Source organism: Clarias gariepinus, chromosome 25 (assembly GCF_024256425.1).
Source record: "Clarias gariepinus isolate MV-2021 ecotype Netherlands chromosome 25, CGAR_prim_01v2, whole genome shotgun sequence".
Lineage (NCBI taxonomy): Eukaryota > Metazoa > Chordata > Actinopteri > Siluriformes > Clariidae > Clarias > Clarias gariepinus.
Genome location: NC_071124.1, coordinates 18311463 through 18327953, shown reverse-complemented (window position 1 = coordinate 18327953; position 16491 = coordinate 18311463). Strand labels below are relative to the sequence as shown.

The following is a 16491-nucleotide window of genomic DNA, read 5'->3' as shown; positions in this document are numbered from 1 at the left end:
TAATAGGAAGGTGCATGCTTTTATAGGAATGATTCACAAAATAATAATTATTTGATCATTCCGATTTTTAGGGTTTTAGCTTACAACACTACACTACATCACTCATACGTTTTTTATAAAAGAAAAAACTGATCAGAAAGAATTCATTAGAATAATTACCTCAAATCAGAAATGACTAAATATATGCAGCACGTCTAAGATCTTTTCTACAGTACCTGCTGCTATTTAACACTATTTTTTGGATTTTTCCCAGATTTCCTCCCTAATTTATTCGTGGCCAATTCCTCCCCGTCACTAGGGGGCTCCCACATTAAGGCTTCCACTACCACTTGGTCGGGACGGCCGAAGACTATGACGTGTTTCCTCCGAACCACGTGACGCCAGCCGACCGCATCTTTTCGACTGCTCGTTCACGCACCGTTGGAGGCGGCATAACACACTCGGAGGACAGCGCTATCCGCTTCTTCCGCTTGCGTGAGCTCACAGATGCCCCTGATTGGCTGTAGAGCCGTGATTAATGTGGGAGCACTAAATATCTTTTATCCCTCTCCTTTGAGAGAGCTCGGCCAACCAGCTCTCTCTAGACCTCCGGCTGCGAGAGGTTACAGCATCACCCGGGAATCAAACACGCGATATCCGGATGATAGGGCGAGCACTTTACTACTGCGCCACTCGGCTCAACTTTTATCATTTTTATTCTGTCTTTATTTTCACTTAGTTTTAGATACGCTTTTATCCTACTTCACAGTTTCACACAAATTTTTACACTTCACACTAATTTGTTTGTATGGGAATGAACTTGTGCTCTCTCTCTCTCTCTCTCTCTCTCTCTCTCTCTTTATCTCTTTCTCTTTGTCTCAGAACCCATGCATGGGCCTCGGCAGCTCAAGGTGGTGGACATCAAGGCCAGGCAGGTGACTCTGCGATGGGAGTCATTCGGCTACAACGTGACACGCTGCCACAACTACAGTCTGACAGTGGAATACACCGCCCGCGGGACCGGGAAAGAAGAGACCCGGGAAGAGGTGTCGTACGACGGCAAGAACTCCGCCCCTCAGCACACCATCCACAACCTGACGCCGTTCACCAACCTGAGCGTCAAACTGGTGCTGCGCAATCGCGAGGGTGTTAAGGAGAGCGCCGAGATCCACGTCCAGACCGACGAGGACGGTGAGACACATGCAAATCCGTTTTGAAAAGCATTCGGCATCGATGCATAGCAATATTTAGACCTAAAATGACAAATAATATAACTTTAAAAAAATAAACAAATAAATGCTGGCAAATACAGGCATTTTATATAAACCCTATTTAACTGCTTGAATTAAATCTAGCCTTGATTTAAAACAAATCCTGTTTATTATTTGAAAGTTTGCTTCCCACTGTGATTTTTTTTTCCTAATTGAATTTACATTTAAAGTTATACGAACAGGTTGTTAGTCGAGCTAACACGTTTTATCATGTCAGAAAAACAGAAATTCTTTTCTACGTTTGATTTATTAGAATAACTACCTCAAGGCACTTAATTATATCAAAAATAATAATAAAAAAATCCCCTGCAGAGATTACAGAAGAAATAATTCCTACAGTAAGTGAGAACGTTTCATCATGATCTTTCATTTAGAGATTTTTTTTTTTTTCTGAACATGAATCAAATGAGCACACAGATATGTGCACACAACCTTTAACAACAAATGCGCTTTAAAGGCTGAGTGTAATCAGACATATTATTATAACACCATGTGTCTTACCACATGGACATTACATACTGTGGGGTCAGTGAAGATGATGATTACCGCTTTACGAACTAATTATTATTATTATAATAATTATTATAACTATTATTATTATTATTATTAATAATATTATTATTTAATAACTGAACGTTTTATGATGTCATTTTGTGTCAGTGCCGGGCGAGGTTCCTCTGGACTCCATCCAGGCCAGCGTGTACGAAGAGAAGATCATCCTGAAATGGAGAGAACCTGCTCACACTTATGGAGTCATCACCCAATATGAGGTACAGGCTAATTAGATCATCTCAGTGATCCTAGTGCAACACTTGGAACACTGCAGGTATTTGAAGTTAGGATTCCTCAGAAGGAATGCTACTTCTTATTTCATCTTCACATTCTTCACAGCAGGGTTTCCACTATTTTTTATTTTTTTTATTTTTTCGCTATTACTATTAGTAGCAGGGATATCAAGCTGATAAAATTTTGCGAAGGCTCCAGTTCTGTAAAACTGCTTGCCTAAAAATGTCTGGATGACATGACTGATTGGTGACACTGGTTAGGTTTTTATGTTCTGCTTTGGAGAGGCAACTCATGTTACCACATCTCTTTTAAATGTGATACATGAAGTATAAATATAGATTGTTGTCTGTGCATTCATGTACAAGCACATCACAAATCTGTAAAAACATTCTTTGTAATAGCTCTTGCCTTTCAGCTGTCTCTGATCCAATGAGTCGTCTTCTAAATATTTTTTTACCACAATTTGGACCACAACAGAAAATCTGCTATAGAAGCAAACTAGAGTCGCCAAAGATGTGGGAAGTGAGTGTGGTGAGAGCGGTGCAGCACCAAAAACTTCTCTCAACTGCAAGTGCTGCTAAAATGTGGAAAAACAAACAGTATTTTAAACATGTCAGATGCAGTACTCCTCTTATAACAAAGCGACTTATCGTTGCCTATAACACAAATGAGCCATTATTATAGTAGTGATAATGCATTAGAATGAATGTGTTAATCCAGTATAAACCTATTATTTATGTTGCAATTGCTGTTAATTAGTATTGAAAGCAGACATCAGCGATGACTGGGAACTGAACACGGGCCTTATGTACTGTACTGTATGTATACATGCACTACAGTATATTGCCAAAAGTATTTGCTCGCCTGCCTTTACATGCATATGAACTTACTGTAAGTAACATAACATCCAATTCTTACTCCAGGGTTTAATATGAAGTTGGCCCACCCTTTGCAGCTAGAACAGCTTCAACTTACCCGGGACGACTTTCTACAAGGTTTAGAAGTGTGTTTATGGGAGTTTTGACTATTCTTCTAGAATTCATCTTGTGAGGTCAGATATACAGTAGATGTTGGACGAGTTTGGAGCATTATTTAAAATGTCTTGGTATGGTGAACAAAGGTGAACCAACCTTTTTACTGGAACTAATGGGCTGAGATCAGTGAGAACCAACACCAACGCCCAAATCGACACGATTAAAGGATTTGAGGAATTAAATGTATTGTCCCATTGTCCCATTTAAATAAACAGGACTTAAATGTCCCATAGAAGCAGGGCATTCCTATCTGCAGTGGTGAAGAGCTTCTAAGGATCTTTACACAGGACACTGTTCACAGTAAACAGTTTGAGTTAAACCAATTGAGTTTGCTAAACAATTAAATTCCACCAATACTGATGACTAATATGTGCCCATAACAATATGATAATAATGAACTTGAAGAGAATCATTTGTGATTGTCATCTACACATGTTTTAGTTAAAAATCAATAGTTTTGGGGAAAATCCTAGCATTATTAAAAGTGCGTTACATGAAGCATCCCCACTTCCCCGCATCCTTGAGAAATTTTCAGTTATTTCCAAAGGTTTATTGACTATGTTGCAGGTTTGTTTTTTTTTTTTACTTGGTTTGGACCTCTGAAATGCATATCAGACAGCAGCTACCACTTTATGACCTCTGATACAGCATTTATTACAGACCATATCCATTATTTATTAAAGTGTACCCATGATGAAGAATCTGAGAAAATTGCAGGTAGAAATATCAAACTGTTGAAGTGGTAACCATTAATGATTCATGACAAGACCTATCTCCAGAGTGTGTGTGTGGGTTTAACATGCCAGTCCAACTCTAATACCAGCATGTATCTTGGGATTGCAAGCTAGAGATAATCCATCAATTTAAAGCAATCTCGATGAATTTTTTAATATGGCTACAATAAAATGAAACACAAAAACAAAAAGCCATATATATATATATATATATATATATATATATATATATATATATAGCTTTTTGTTTTTGTGTGTCATCCCCCCCCCATCCCCCCTAGAGGTCTTCACAGAATTGACCTGAAACATATTTTGTCTGAATTATAGAGAAGCAGTAAAGCTTGACGTTAACTCCTGCCTTTGATTTGACAATATCAAAGAGTTCAAGCTGAGATTCTTCTGACAAGCAGTGATATCAAAAACAGATTCTGAAGCTCTGGCCAATCTTTCAGACTGCCCTGTCTCTCTCTCTCTCTTTCTCTCTCTAGCCGTCCCTCTATCTCTTCTCCTTCTTCCCCTCTGTTTGGTTTTTATTCCTACGAAATATCGCCAGAGACGGAAGCTTCCCCCCCACCCCCCGACGAACACATCCTCCCTCCGCTGCCATGTTCTGACACGCAGAACATAGCTAAGGCTTTCTTTATTTCACGCTTGCACGTAAAACCCCATTTACCGGCTATTAATCTGCTATCGGCAATTACAAGTATCGGCACCTCCCTTTAGAAGGCGAGCCGAAGAATGAAAGGCTGCTACCAGCATCAAGGTCATTAAGAACAACTAATCAAGAGAGGTGATTTCATATCTGCACATTAAACGCTAAAAAAGATTGCGTGGGAAGGAAAGAAGGAACAAAGCTCATCCGCTGTAATTTAAAAAGACGATACATCTTCGAATTCCAGTCAGACAATCGAATTCCTTTTCCTTTTCTTAATAACTCACTACCATTAAAAAGCACTATCGTTTGAAGAGGCCTTGGAGCATTTCAGATATAGTACTGCATATTAATTGGACATAACTCATAAACAGCATTTTGGATTACGGAGGAGAAAGAGCAGAGTGTATAGAATGTAAATGCATTTATATTGCAAAGATGAAAATACTCTTATAGATTTTTCAGCAAAGGGAAAAAAAGAAAGATTTAAAGAAAAAGCTCATGTCCTTGTGTGATTTCTCTTTTTAGATTTTCTTGAGTTATGATAAGTTCATACATGAAAAAAAAGTTCTGAAGAACGTTCTGGAGTGTTTTCTTAAAGTGTCCATGGAGCACTGCAACAGTCTCGTGTGCATTTAAAAATGAGCACAGTTAAAATGTTGAGCTGTTCCCATTGCTCTTTGAGACTGCTTAAGTTTTATAGATGTTCCCTTCAAAGCTACAATAGCTACATGCTGCAGAGGCCCCTGCATTGTAGCTTACAGTGATATACAGGGCTGCCTTTTGAAGGAGACGACGCATCTCTGGCTATGGGGGAAAGAACAGGCGATGTGAAAGACGCTTTTGGTGTTATTTTGGTTTCGTGCCTACTTTTATGTTTGCACTGTAAAATAATCAAATCTAAGATTTGTAGAAAACAAAAATACAAGTGTTTTGCATTTTTGCTGGTAGTGTATGATCGGATGTGTGAGTGTCTGTGCTTGTGCTGTGTGAATGGTTGGCACCCCATCCTTGGTGTACCCCACCTTGTGCCACCTTGTGCCCTGCGCTAGTGAGAATGGTGCAACAGTTTTAAAGAAGGCCTCGGACCCATTCAGTCTCTCACTTTCCCTGTCTCTCTGTCGAGCTATACATGTTTCTCCTGAGCTGGCAGTGATCCAGACCCCCTCTGCCCTCTGGACCTGCCTGACTCGTCCTGGTGCCCTGCTTCTCATTGGAGATCTGGTCGCATGGGATGCGTTTGGTGACACTTCAACAACAAACTGCACTCGATATTAATTTGAAGACATTAACTGTTATATTAAACTGCCACCCAGATGAGGATGGGTTCCCTGTTGAGTCTGGTTCCTTTCAAGGTTTCTTTCTATTGCCATTTCAGAAAGTTTTTCCTTGCCACTGTTGCCGCCGCCCTTGGCTTGCTCATTATCTTATCATTTTGATTTATATACATTTACATTTTATACAAACTTCCATAATTCTTTTGATTGTGTAAAGCTGCTTTGCGACAATGACAATTGTTAAAAGCGCTATACAATTAAAACTGAATCTAATTGAATTCAGCAAGTGGAACCCCTGATCCTTGAAAATTGACGGATAAGTTATCGCTAACTTCTGCAAGAGACAAATCTTTTTTGTGGAAACTGGTTAAAGAATCGTTCACGGACACGACTTGCACATTATAGGACCTCGTCTGGGAGTTATTGCCACTTCCTTATATAGTCCTGACCTTGGTCAGAGCCGTTTCCACATGTTTGGTCCATTAAAAGAGTTCTTGGGAGGCCATAGTTTTAGACATTAGATTAAAGATTATAAACTAAAGGTACTTTTTACTCCTACAACTGTGTTGTATATAAGTATTGCTGTAGTATTTAAGCTGTGGGGATAAAAGAGATGTCTTTGTGGTCACAGGTGTAAGATATTTAGGGAGAAGCAAGTGCAGATGAGTTCACTGAGGCTGAACCAAGAATCAAAAACATACACAAATCGGGAAAGGCGCCATAATCAGGGTCGGAAACGATCAGAGTCTTAGTCTTAGTCTTAGTCAGTACCTGTAAGTATTTAATGTCAGATTAGGGCTGAAATAAGGATCTAGGGATGAACTAAGGATCAGAGTCTCTTCAAATAGGCACTGCAAGTTGCAGTAATCAAGAGAACGTGAATGGAAACCGAGCGCTGTTGGAAGTTGTACAGTAGTTCTTGCCTTCCCTTGTTTGCAGGCTGCATAGCAGTCTGGAAAAATGTGTTCTTGATGATGGACTTAGTGAATATGTGACACTACAGTAGGTTACTATTATGGGTGATGAAGTTACTTTTTCAAAACTGCAAACTTTACAACAAGTAAACTTTTCATTTAAACTTATTTAATTTAATACTGTATAATAAAATACTGTATACAGTATTCACTTGGTCTCCATGGTGTGGGTTAGCATTCCCTGCTAACAAACTAAATGGGTTTTCTTCTTCCTCTTCTTTCTTGTTGTTTAACAGAGACTGGAATCCAGTAAGTGGCATCACCACCACCTGTAGGTCTCACTCGCCCTCATCTTCCTGGCCTTTTGAAGACGATTTTTCAGTCCAGTCTTTCTTAAAAAAACATTAAATGCCTCCTTCCCTGATATCGCTTTCTGTCTTGAACTCTTGATGTGTTTTTATCCGGCACTTCCACACACTCTATCTTCTCGATTTCCCCCTAGAACTGGTCTGCGCCTTTAGTTGGCCTTGCGTAAGTTTCATCACTGACACCTATAGATCTCCCTCTCTTTTAGCGTCTATGTCTTTTAAAGCCAGCTTTCCTGTGCAGCCTTCCTTAAAATCATTCATTGTTAACTTCACCTCCATTGTCCCCACTATTAGTGACTCGCAACTACAGTAGGTTTTTTTTTTCTATTGTGATCTCATATAAGAAAAAATCTCGTCCTTTTGCTGGTTGCTCAGCTCTGCTGGTGTGGCTCAGCAGTAGTTCATTTACATAGACGGAGAAGGAGGGAAATAAAAGTATTGTAGTTTGGACAAAATGTAGTACCTGAGGTGGTATTTCAGCTGGAGCATTAAGACACAAACTTTGAGAGTCTTTGAGGTCTGACGTGTATCTTAACTGTTAGAAGCAATAATAAAGTATGGGCCCTTTAAAGGTGAAAAAGTGCTACTTGGTATGCTGATGATGCTGTGAGTAGTCATGTCCATCTGACATCACATTCTGAGCTCATGGCTCTGGGTAGGCGTTAGTACTTCTGATATTGACATTTTTTTTTAATACAGCATTATACTGTACTACTATAGTTAGCTCGTGTTTGTAGTGTAAATATTTCTGGAGGATGATAACAACATTAACATTTTTATTATAAATATTAATTCTGCTGACACATGCTAGGGTTATTTTCAACTCTTTTTTTTTATATTTAATTATTTTTATTTGTGTATGGATTTTCATCCTTGCAGTATAAACTCACTGAGAAGAGTTGAATGTTGATTCTTAATTAATGCAAAAAATAGTTTTCGAATATATTATGTGTAGCTGAAGTTCATAAAGCTTCTTTCTGCGTGTCCTCAGATCTCATATAAAGCTGTGAGCTCATTCGACCCAGTGCTGGACCTCTCCAACCAGAGTGGCAAGGTGATCAAACTGGGGAACGAGACGAGTCACGTGTTCCTGGGTCTCTATCCAGGCTCGACGTACTCCTTCACCCTGAGAGCCAGCACGGCTAAAGGCTACGGCCCCCCGGCTATCACTCAAGCCACCACTAAAATCTCAGGTCTGTAGCATGGACTCTTCAAGATGCAATCGCCCACAGCTATATGCAGTAAATGGCTTCATTTCCATAATGCACACATTATACCATTTAACCTGATAATTTGTGTTTGGGATGTAGCGTGCTACACAAGACAGTCCATTTTATTAACTTTGTCCACACTGCATTGTGTTTATCTCTCAGGAGAAAACCAGGGTCTTTAGATGTTTAGCCGCGTGCCAATCTTTCCGCCTGTTTGTCCGCCTGTCACTTTATCTGCCTGTACCAGTTTGTGCTTTATCTGTACAGAGCATATGAGCGCCTCAAAGGCAGGGGGATTGTAGAGTGATTTCTTTACCTGGAGTAAAGCAGTGTTTAAGCTTTGGCATCTAAGATATGGTGTTTCTGTTTGTCCAATTGCCCTTCATACTCTCTTTTGTGCTATGTGTGTGTGTGTGTTTTGTGTGTAGCTCCTTCCATGCCTGCTTACGATCAGGAGACGTCTCTGAACCAGACTGACAGCACAGTTACTGTCCTCCTCAAACCCGCCCAGAGCAGAGGAGCACCAGTGAGGTACGATTCTGAAATTTTCACAGACCTAAAAAGGCAGAAGTTTAAGGTTCCTAAACCTAATCAGGTAATTTTCTATGGGTCAGAACTGATTGAGAAGCTTAACACACATCAAATGATCCTTCAGAAGAAATCAGGTTTGTTCTTACTGAGTTTAATGTGGACCTTATTTCCTAGAATAAGAACATATCTTAATTCAAGTAAGGAAACAATTATATTTCATAAAAACAGTCAATAAATGGGACTTTTACAGTTATTAGGGCTGTTTAATGTTTATTACAGATTATTGTATCAAATTAGTGATCGTAAGTTAAAGAGTCACACTGATTGTGTTGACAGTAATTGGTACAGTAGGTCATGTGAAGTTCAATACATTGAGTATGTGCTTGGAGTTGTATCCTGCATTGACGTCTTGTTGCCCCATTGTCCCCGGTCCAATCCTCTGATCGTGTGTTCAGAGTTTCTGTGGGTTTCATCCAGCTTCTCTAGTTTCTTTCCATCTCCTCAAAAACATGCCAGGCAAATTGCTCCTAGATGTACTGTACCTGAGTGAGCAGTGATTTATTATCAACCTGCGTGAATCATATAGTTATAATAAATAATGCATTGCAGCGGTATAGTGACTTATGGTTAGCACAGTCACTGTGTGACTGCAGGGTTTCCAAACTGGCCATAGTGTGTGTGTGTTTGTATGTGTGTGTGTGTGTGTGTGTGTGTGTGTGTGTGTGCCAGACAATGCCACACCCCTATCAGAGGTGGAAAGAGTAACAAAATTTTGTAAGAGTACTGTTTTATTTAAGTAAAAGTACTGTTGCTTGAGTAATATTGTACCAAAGTACAAGTAAAGTTGCTAGTCTAAAAATCTACTCAAGTAAAAGTAAAAAGTAGCTCATTAAACATTTACTCAGAGTAAAAGTTACAGAGTTACTTTTTTTTAACAGCGGGGTGGGATGGGGGTTTCAAGTGTGGTTTAAAAAAGACAAGCAGATATAAATCTCAAACTAGTTGTTTTCAATTAAAGGAACACCTTTGCATATTAAAGCTGTTGCTTTATTTGTTTGTTCTCCCCACCCATCAATCAATCAGTGCAGTGGTTGCATTATTATTATTATTATTTTTTTTTTATATATATTTTTTACTCAGTAACGAATATGGTTTCAAACGTAGCGAAGTACAATACGTCTAGCAAAACATATTTAAGTAAAAGTCAAATTACAACTTTTAAAAACTACTTTAAAAAGTAGATAGACACAAAGAAACTACTCGATTACAGTAACACGAGGAAATATAATCAGTTACGTTCCACCTCCACCGCCTATTCAGTGTGACTCCCGCCTTATGTCCCGAGAGCCTGAATAGGTAACAATCCACAGGATAAGTAGTATTTAAGGATAACAGGAAATAGAAACTCTAATGTTAAAGGTTATATAATGTGTAAGCTCCTGTTATCATGTCTATTATGTAATAGCAGCGGTGTAAACTCATTCTCACTTAGTAGCCTTACTTCTATCTTTTTTTTCCCCAAGTAAATGAAACAAAAAAACACAACATGTAATTTTATAGAGAAAATGTAAAGTCTACACAGACTCTGTCCTATAATGAATAGAAAACTTTACCATATAAGCGATTATATTTTTCTTTATAAAAAAAAATATGCTTGTAGAAAATATGTCTATCATTAGGCTTCACTTTTGTGGATCATCCATCATACAAGTTCTTGTAAATGAGCTGTTATTATACAGTGAGAAAAACATATTCGAACAAAAGCTTTGATATAAAGCAGATAAAATGCACACACACCAACTGACCAATCAGATTTGAGAATACAACTGTGCTGTGCTATAAAGGATTATTCCACGAAAATAAAGTTTTCAAAGCTTGCTGGAGACAGGTACAGTAGGTCTCTGCCCATGATCATTTCTCTTCTATTGTATGATTGTACCGTACATCCCACTGCTCTGCGCATAATGTGTGTGTGTGGTCTTGCAATTCCATCAAAGGTAGAGTACAGGTACTGTACACGGCCAAATCACAGAACAGCGTTTTTGTAAGCAAAAGTCAAATACACAGCAGGTGGGTGCATTCTGGTAAGCTTACTTCCTCAAACAGTTTTGGGATTCGAGGTTCGAAACAGACCAAGTGAACATATTGAGTGTAGAGAAACATCAAAGTGTGGTGTACTGTATGTTAAACGTGGATTAGCCATAATGAGTATTGTAAACGGCGGTTATTCAAATACAAAGCTAAGAAAGGTTCAATGAAGGCAGGCAGTGTCTGAGGCAGGACCCGTGTGAAGCCGTGGATAAGCTCCCAGAGCAGCCCGTGACTCTGCATCTGCAGCAGTAAAGACTGCATTTAGCTCACAGCTAAACCCTTCCTCTGCTTTTTCATTTTCAAAACAGTTTTTATCTATTTTTTTCCCTTTTATTGTTTGTGGATTTGGTCCCTGTGAGTGAGCTTTGGCCTTTGAAGCCGAGAACAAAGCATGCGTGTGTTTGTGTGCGTGTGTGTGTGTGTGTGTGTGTGTGTGTGTGTGTGTGTGTGTGTGTGGTTTCAGGCTCTGAACCCTTTTCATCTATTCGCTCTGCCTCTGGCTGTCCCTTAGACTATAGTACACACACTCACACACACACACACACACACACACACACTTATCTCTCTCAACCCATTCTTATTAATAAATAGCATCGTTATGGTGGTAGAATCCGGTGTTGGGGGCCCGGACTCACTCCATAGCCCACTTCCAGTTCTCGAGGCCTGACTGCTCATGAATGTCTTCGGTCTTCGGCTGCGTGCATCCAGAAACCCTGAGCAGATAGAGAACACACTCTTCCCAGCCCTAGGTCATGCAAACATACTCATTATTTTCCACTGGACGCTGTCAGATTTAAACCACGTCGAATAAAGCTGTTCCGCTTGGCAGGTTTCTGAACACCGCTGGGTTGTTTTTTTTCCTTCTGTTACCGTTTGCACGCTTGTCCCTTTTCTTTTTTTTTTTTGTTGTTGCAGAAAATAAATTACGTTCGTGTTCTGAAATAGCGCTCCTTACACATCAAGCTTACGGGATTATACGTGAACATTTGAAAGGTTTACTTATAGTCCTTTATTTTAATCCCAGTCTCCAGTGTTAATCTGGCCAAATCATATTTACACAGTACAGTATTGACCTGGGTGGCACGGTGGTGTAGTGGTTAGCATTGTCGCCTTGCACCTCTAGGGTCCAGGTTTGATTCCTGGCCAGGCTTCCTCCCGTCTCTGTGTGTATGGAGTTTTCATGTTTTCCCTACCTGTGTAGTGTGTGTATGGGTATGTGTGTGTGTGTGCCCTGCGATGGATTGGCACCCTGTCCAGGGTACTGTATACTGTGCTTCGTGCCCTAAGCCCCCTGGGATAGGCTCCACGACCCTGAATACAGGATAAAGCAGTATAGAAGATGAGTGAGTGAGTATTGACCTAAGGCTCTATAATGAAAGGGGGAAAAAAACAAGATGATGAAAATCTCTTTATTCTAATCCCACATCTAATCTCTTTCTGCGTTTTATTATTTCTTTGTTATTGCTGCAAGCCAGGTGGTATATTAACAACTTCTCCATGGGCAAGGGTGGCAGTCTCTCTGTAGAGTAATTACAAAACAGCTGATTAGAATTACAGAGGCAGCATGAGGGCAGGCTTTCATTAATTATCACATGGTTCTTTTATTGGTTTACTCAAATGAAGCCACACACATGCGCTTACACACACACACCAAAGAGCCTCTGATCAACCTTTTAAAAGATCTGACTTTGGTTTATGTGTTTTTTTTTTCCATTGCCAAGGGCAAAACCGTGCTGTTTGTAAGGTAAGATCCGATAACGATATGAGTTTAATTAGATTAAGACGACGATGGAGCCGTATCAGTCTCTCGTTTTCTCAGCCTTATTAGGTATAGGGTTTGGATACAGTGTGCAGAAATAAGAACTCAGAATGTTGTGTTTAATATGCTTTGATTTTTTAATACACTTCCTGTATATTAAACTGTATAAGGTCGTCTCTGTATATGGGACACGTCCTGAAACATCAACCGCATCGCATCTTTCTGTCACATGATCCATGAAGCGGAAGATAAAACAGCAGCTACGATGAGTGACCTAAATGTGTTTAATGGCATTTTGGAGAATTTTAAAGCCACAGAAAAATGACTTCACACTCTGTTACTGCCCGTGCAGTTATAGTACCTCAGCATTGATGGTGTACAGGTACAGTACAGGTACAGTACAGTACGTGTCACTTAACATCCAGGATTCGTTCCGTGAAACAGGAGTTCATTTTGGGTGTGGATGTTGTGCAAACACTGTTTAAATATTTAACAAAACAGTGGCTTAGCAGAAAGTTCTCTTCTCTTCTCTTCGTTTTACTTTTCCTCCTTTTTTGTATTATTTACTCTCCACTATTTTTAGCTCTTGATTCTTCTTTATCTTCTCCTTTTAAAATTCTTTAAAATTCTTTTTCTTATTTAATCTCTCTTCACTTTGTGCTCTTCATGGTTTTCTTTTTAAATTCTCTGTTTATTCTCATTCTTTAATTCTCTTCTCTTACTTGACTTCTCTCTTCTTCTTTGATTCTTTATTGATTTTTTTTATTTACTTTCTCAATTTGGGCTATTCTTGCTTCATCTGTCATCTTTACCTCTTCCCTTTTGTATTCATTTTTCATTTTTTGTCTTTCTCCTCTCTTCCTTTTGCCACTTTCTTATTTACTCTTTAATGATTTTGGCACTTTTTATATCTTTATGCATTTTCTTTTTTCAATTTTTGCCCCTTTCGGTAATTATTGCTTTCCTTTTCTCTCCTCTTCTATTGCTCTGTTTCTTTTTCCCATCGATTTTTTTTCCCTTCTCCTGCCCTCTGGGCTTCATTCCTATATTTCCTTTTATTATTCCCAGCTTTCATTTTGGGATCAGTATTGTACACTATGCAGAGGAATGGACATAGACGTACTGTAATCAGTTTGGGATCAGAGATCAGCTGCGGCACCATCACGTCACGTGAGCAAAGTAAACGCTTTAATCAGCGAGTGTGAAAAGACCAGGATGAGACTAATGCTAAAATACCACGCATGATGGTTTGGCTCATGTGATCACCTTTTACTCGAAACTGGACTGGAATCGTTAAATCTTGCTTTCTCAACTTTGAGACGTTTGCGAATACAACACCAGTTTTCAGATTCAGATCTTTAGATGGTAGAAAATATCAGAATTTGACCTTCCGATCCTCTGATCAACCTCGAGTGCTTTATTATGTGGCTTTATTATATGTCCCTGTGTGCATACTGTAGGTTGATTTTGGTATATATGAGTGTGTCTGGGTGTATTTCTGTGTCTCTGTAACTACAGTCTAGCCACAGGGAGAGAGAGAGAAAGAGAGAGAGAGAAGGCTGTGAGCTCCGTGGCTTTGAAGACAGCTCTGTGTCTTTCCTTTTGAAGAAGTTTCTGGATGGCACCTTTCACTCTCTTTCACCCGGGTTCATCGAGCTTCAGATTTTGGCCGCACTTAAAAAATTCAACACAAGTGCTGACATGCAAGCCAAACAGATCCTGAGCTAAACCGGAAAGATAGAGCCTTGACACTTTGGTAATCTATACGTCTGGAATGCGTGGTTTAAACTTTCCATGCTTAAAGCAAATAAAATATGATCACATGTACAGGAATTAAAGAGCCTTACACTGGTGTTATTACCCCCTGATTTACAGCTGTGCTGTTTATTTGTGAGAATAACCACAGTATACTGTATGTGTGTGTGTGCTATTTTTTCTTCTCAGCACCGAAGCAGTTTGAGATGATAAAGCAATCATCCTCGTGCTGATTGGATTTGTGAGAAACATCACACCAAATACTCGCCGTTTCCAAAGCAGCTGTCTGCCGGCGAGTCGAAAAAAGCAAACGAAATCAAAGAGAAACTCGCTGTTAGAGGAGCAGGAAGGTGCAGATAAGGTGGAGAGCGGATGGAATTCCAAGCAGCAGGTGAACGCGGGAGAATCGGGAATCTCGTGTCAATCGCGCGTGTTTCCGCTCGCAGTCTTCCTCCGCCGGGATTCACCCGAGAGCGCAGGAGTCATTTTAATATTCATGCCATTAGTAATCAGAAAACATTAACACATGCACACGGAGATAAATTTCCCTCGGCTCTAGTTGGCCGTGACAACTAATCTCAGTTACCACACACACACACACACACACACATTTATACACAAACTCATGAATTCTCACTCCGTCTCACACACGACACACACATGGAACATGATGGAGCACTCATGACCAGAGGGAGCAGAGTGTGTTTGCTGTGATGCTTGTTTAAGAGGATTAGCCATGTCGTACGGCGTTAGGATAATGTCAGGAACGGTCCGGCAACGGGCCAGAAGACGCCTCCACCGCTCCGCCACGCTGCCGCAGACAAAAGAGCGATCGGAGACGCTCCGCTTGATCATCCACGCTTTCCTCAGTTTTACCACCTTTGCCGATCAGTCATCGTCAGCCCAGGGCGAGAGATGCAAGATGAGCCGTGCTGATAACACACACACGCACACACACACTGACATGCACACAGAGAAGTGAAAAGTGTAATCGAACGTCTGTAGCCGGGAATCAGCAAGACACGGCTCTCACGCTGGATCTGTTTATGTAATTGATTCAGCTGAGAGCTTAAGCTTGTCAATGCCTATCATCCAGAAAACCTCTCTTCTCTTCTCATCTCCTCTCTTCTCCTATCTTCTCCTAACTAAACTTCTCTTCTATTCTCTTATCTTCACATCTCCTGTCATCTCTTCTCCTTTTTTCTCTTGACTTCTACTCTCCCCTTTTCCATTCACTTCTCTTCTCCTCTCTTATCTTAACTTCTCTTTTACTTTTTACTTTTTTCTTATCTTCTCCTTTCTTCTGTCTCTTTTCTTTTACTTTTTTCTTATCTTCTCCTCTCTTCTCTCCTCTGTTAATTTTTCCTATTTTATCCTCACCTCTCTTCTCTTCTTTGCTGTTCTGTTTATTACAATTCTCTTTTCTTCTTTTGTCTTCCTCCAGTTTTGTCATTTCTTTTTTAATCACACTACCTCTTATCTTCTTTTATCTCGTTTTCAATTCTCATCCCCTCTCCTCCCTTACTTCTTTTCTTTTCTTGTCTTCTCTCTTTTCTTTTTCCTCTTCCCCCCTTTTCTCTTTTCTTTCTTTCACTATTTTTCCTTTACTTATTTTTTCTGTACCTACTTCTAAATTCTTTTCTCCTTCCACCTGTATCTTATTCCTTTCTTCTCTTCTCTTCCATTCCCTCCCTATTTAGTTTTTTCTTATTTTTGCTCGTCTTATATCTACTTTCATTCTCTCATCTCTGTTTTATTCTGCTCCCTTTTCTTTTCCTTCTCTTGTCTTATTCTTCTCTTTGCACCTCTTCCTATCGTGAGAACGGTGAAGGTGCTGCCGGGTAAGGATGGCACCAGTGCTGCAAGATTTCTCTCTCCACCTTTCCTGACTGGGTTTGCAGTTCATCTAGAATTTGTAGATCTTTTTCTCTCAGAAATATAGATTGGGTTATTTTTCATGCTGAAGTCAAGCTGTCTTAATGTTCCATCTGGCTTACCTAACAGGATGTGACCGTACATACACTTCAGTCGCCATGCAGTATGGATGCGTTTCAGCGTTGTGTAGGCTGCATTACAGTCTAATCAGTTTTGTTCGTTGGTTTTTCTATACCGAGCATGCCTTTACGTTT

The 16491-nt window shown here is 39.8% G+C and overlaps 1 protein-coding gene across 8 annotated transcripts in view; it reads left to right on the top strand.

Annotated features, from left to right (window-relative positions):
* The window catches only part of LOC128512870 (receptor-type tyrosine-protein phosphatase mu-like), a 250241-nt gene that overhangs the window by 155998 nt on the left and 77752 nt on the right, over positions 1-16491 (top strand). For all 8 annotated transcript variants that reach the window (XM_053486353.1, XM_053486352.1, XM_053486351.1 and 5 more), the window contains exons 8-11: positions 862-1170; positions 1911-2020; positions 8007-8208; positions 8655-8757. In XM_053486353.1, the coding sequence (XP_053342328.1) occupies positions 862-1170; positions 1911-2020; positions 8007-8208; positions 8655-8757 (724 nt within the window). The remainder of the gene's footprint in view (positions 1-861; positions 1171-1910; positions 2021-8006; positions 8209-8654; positions 8758-16491) is intronic.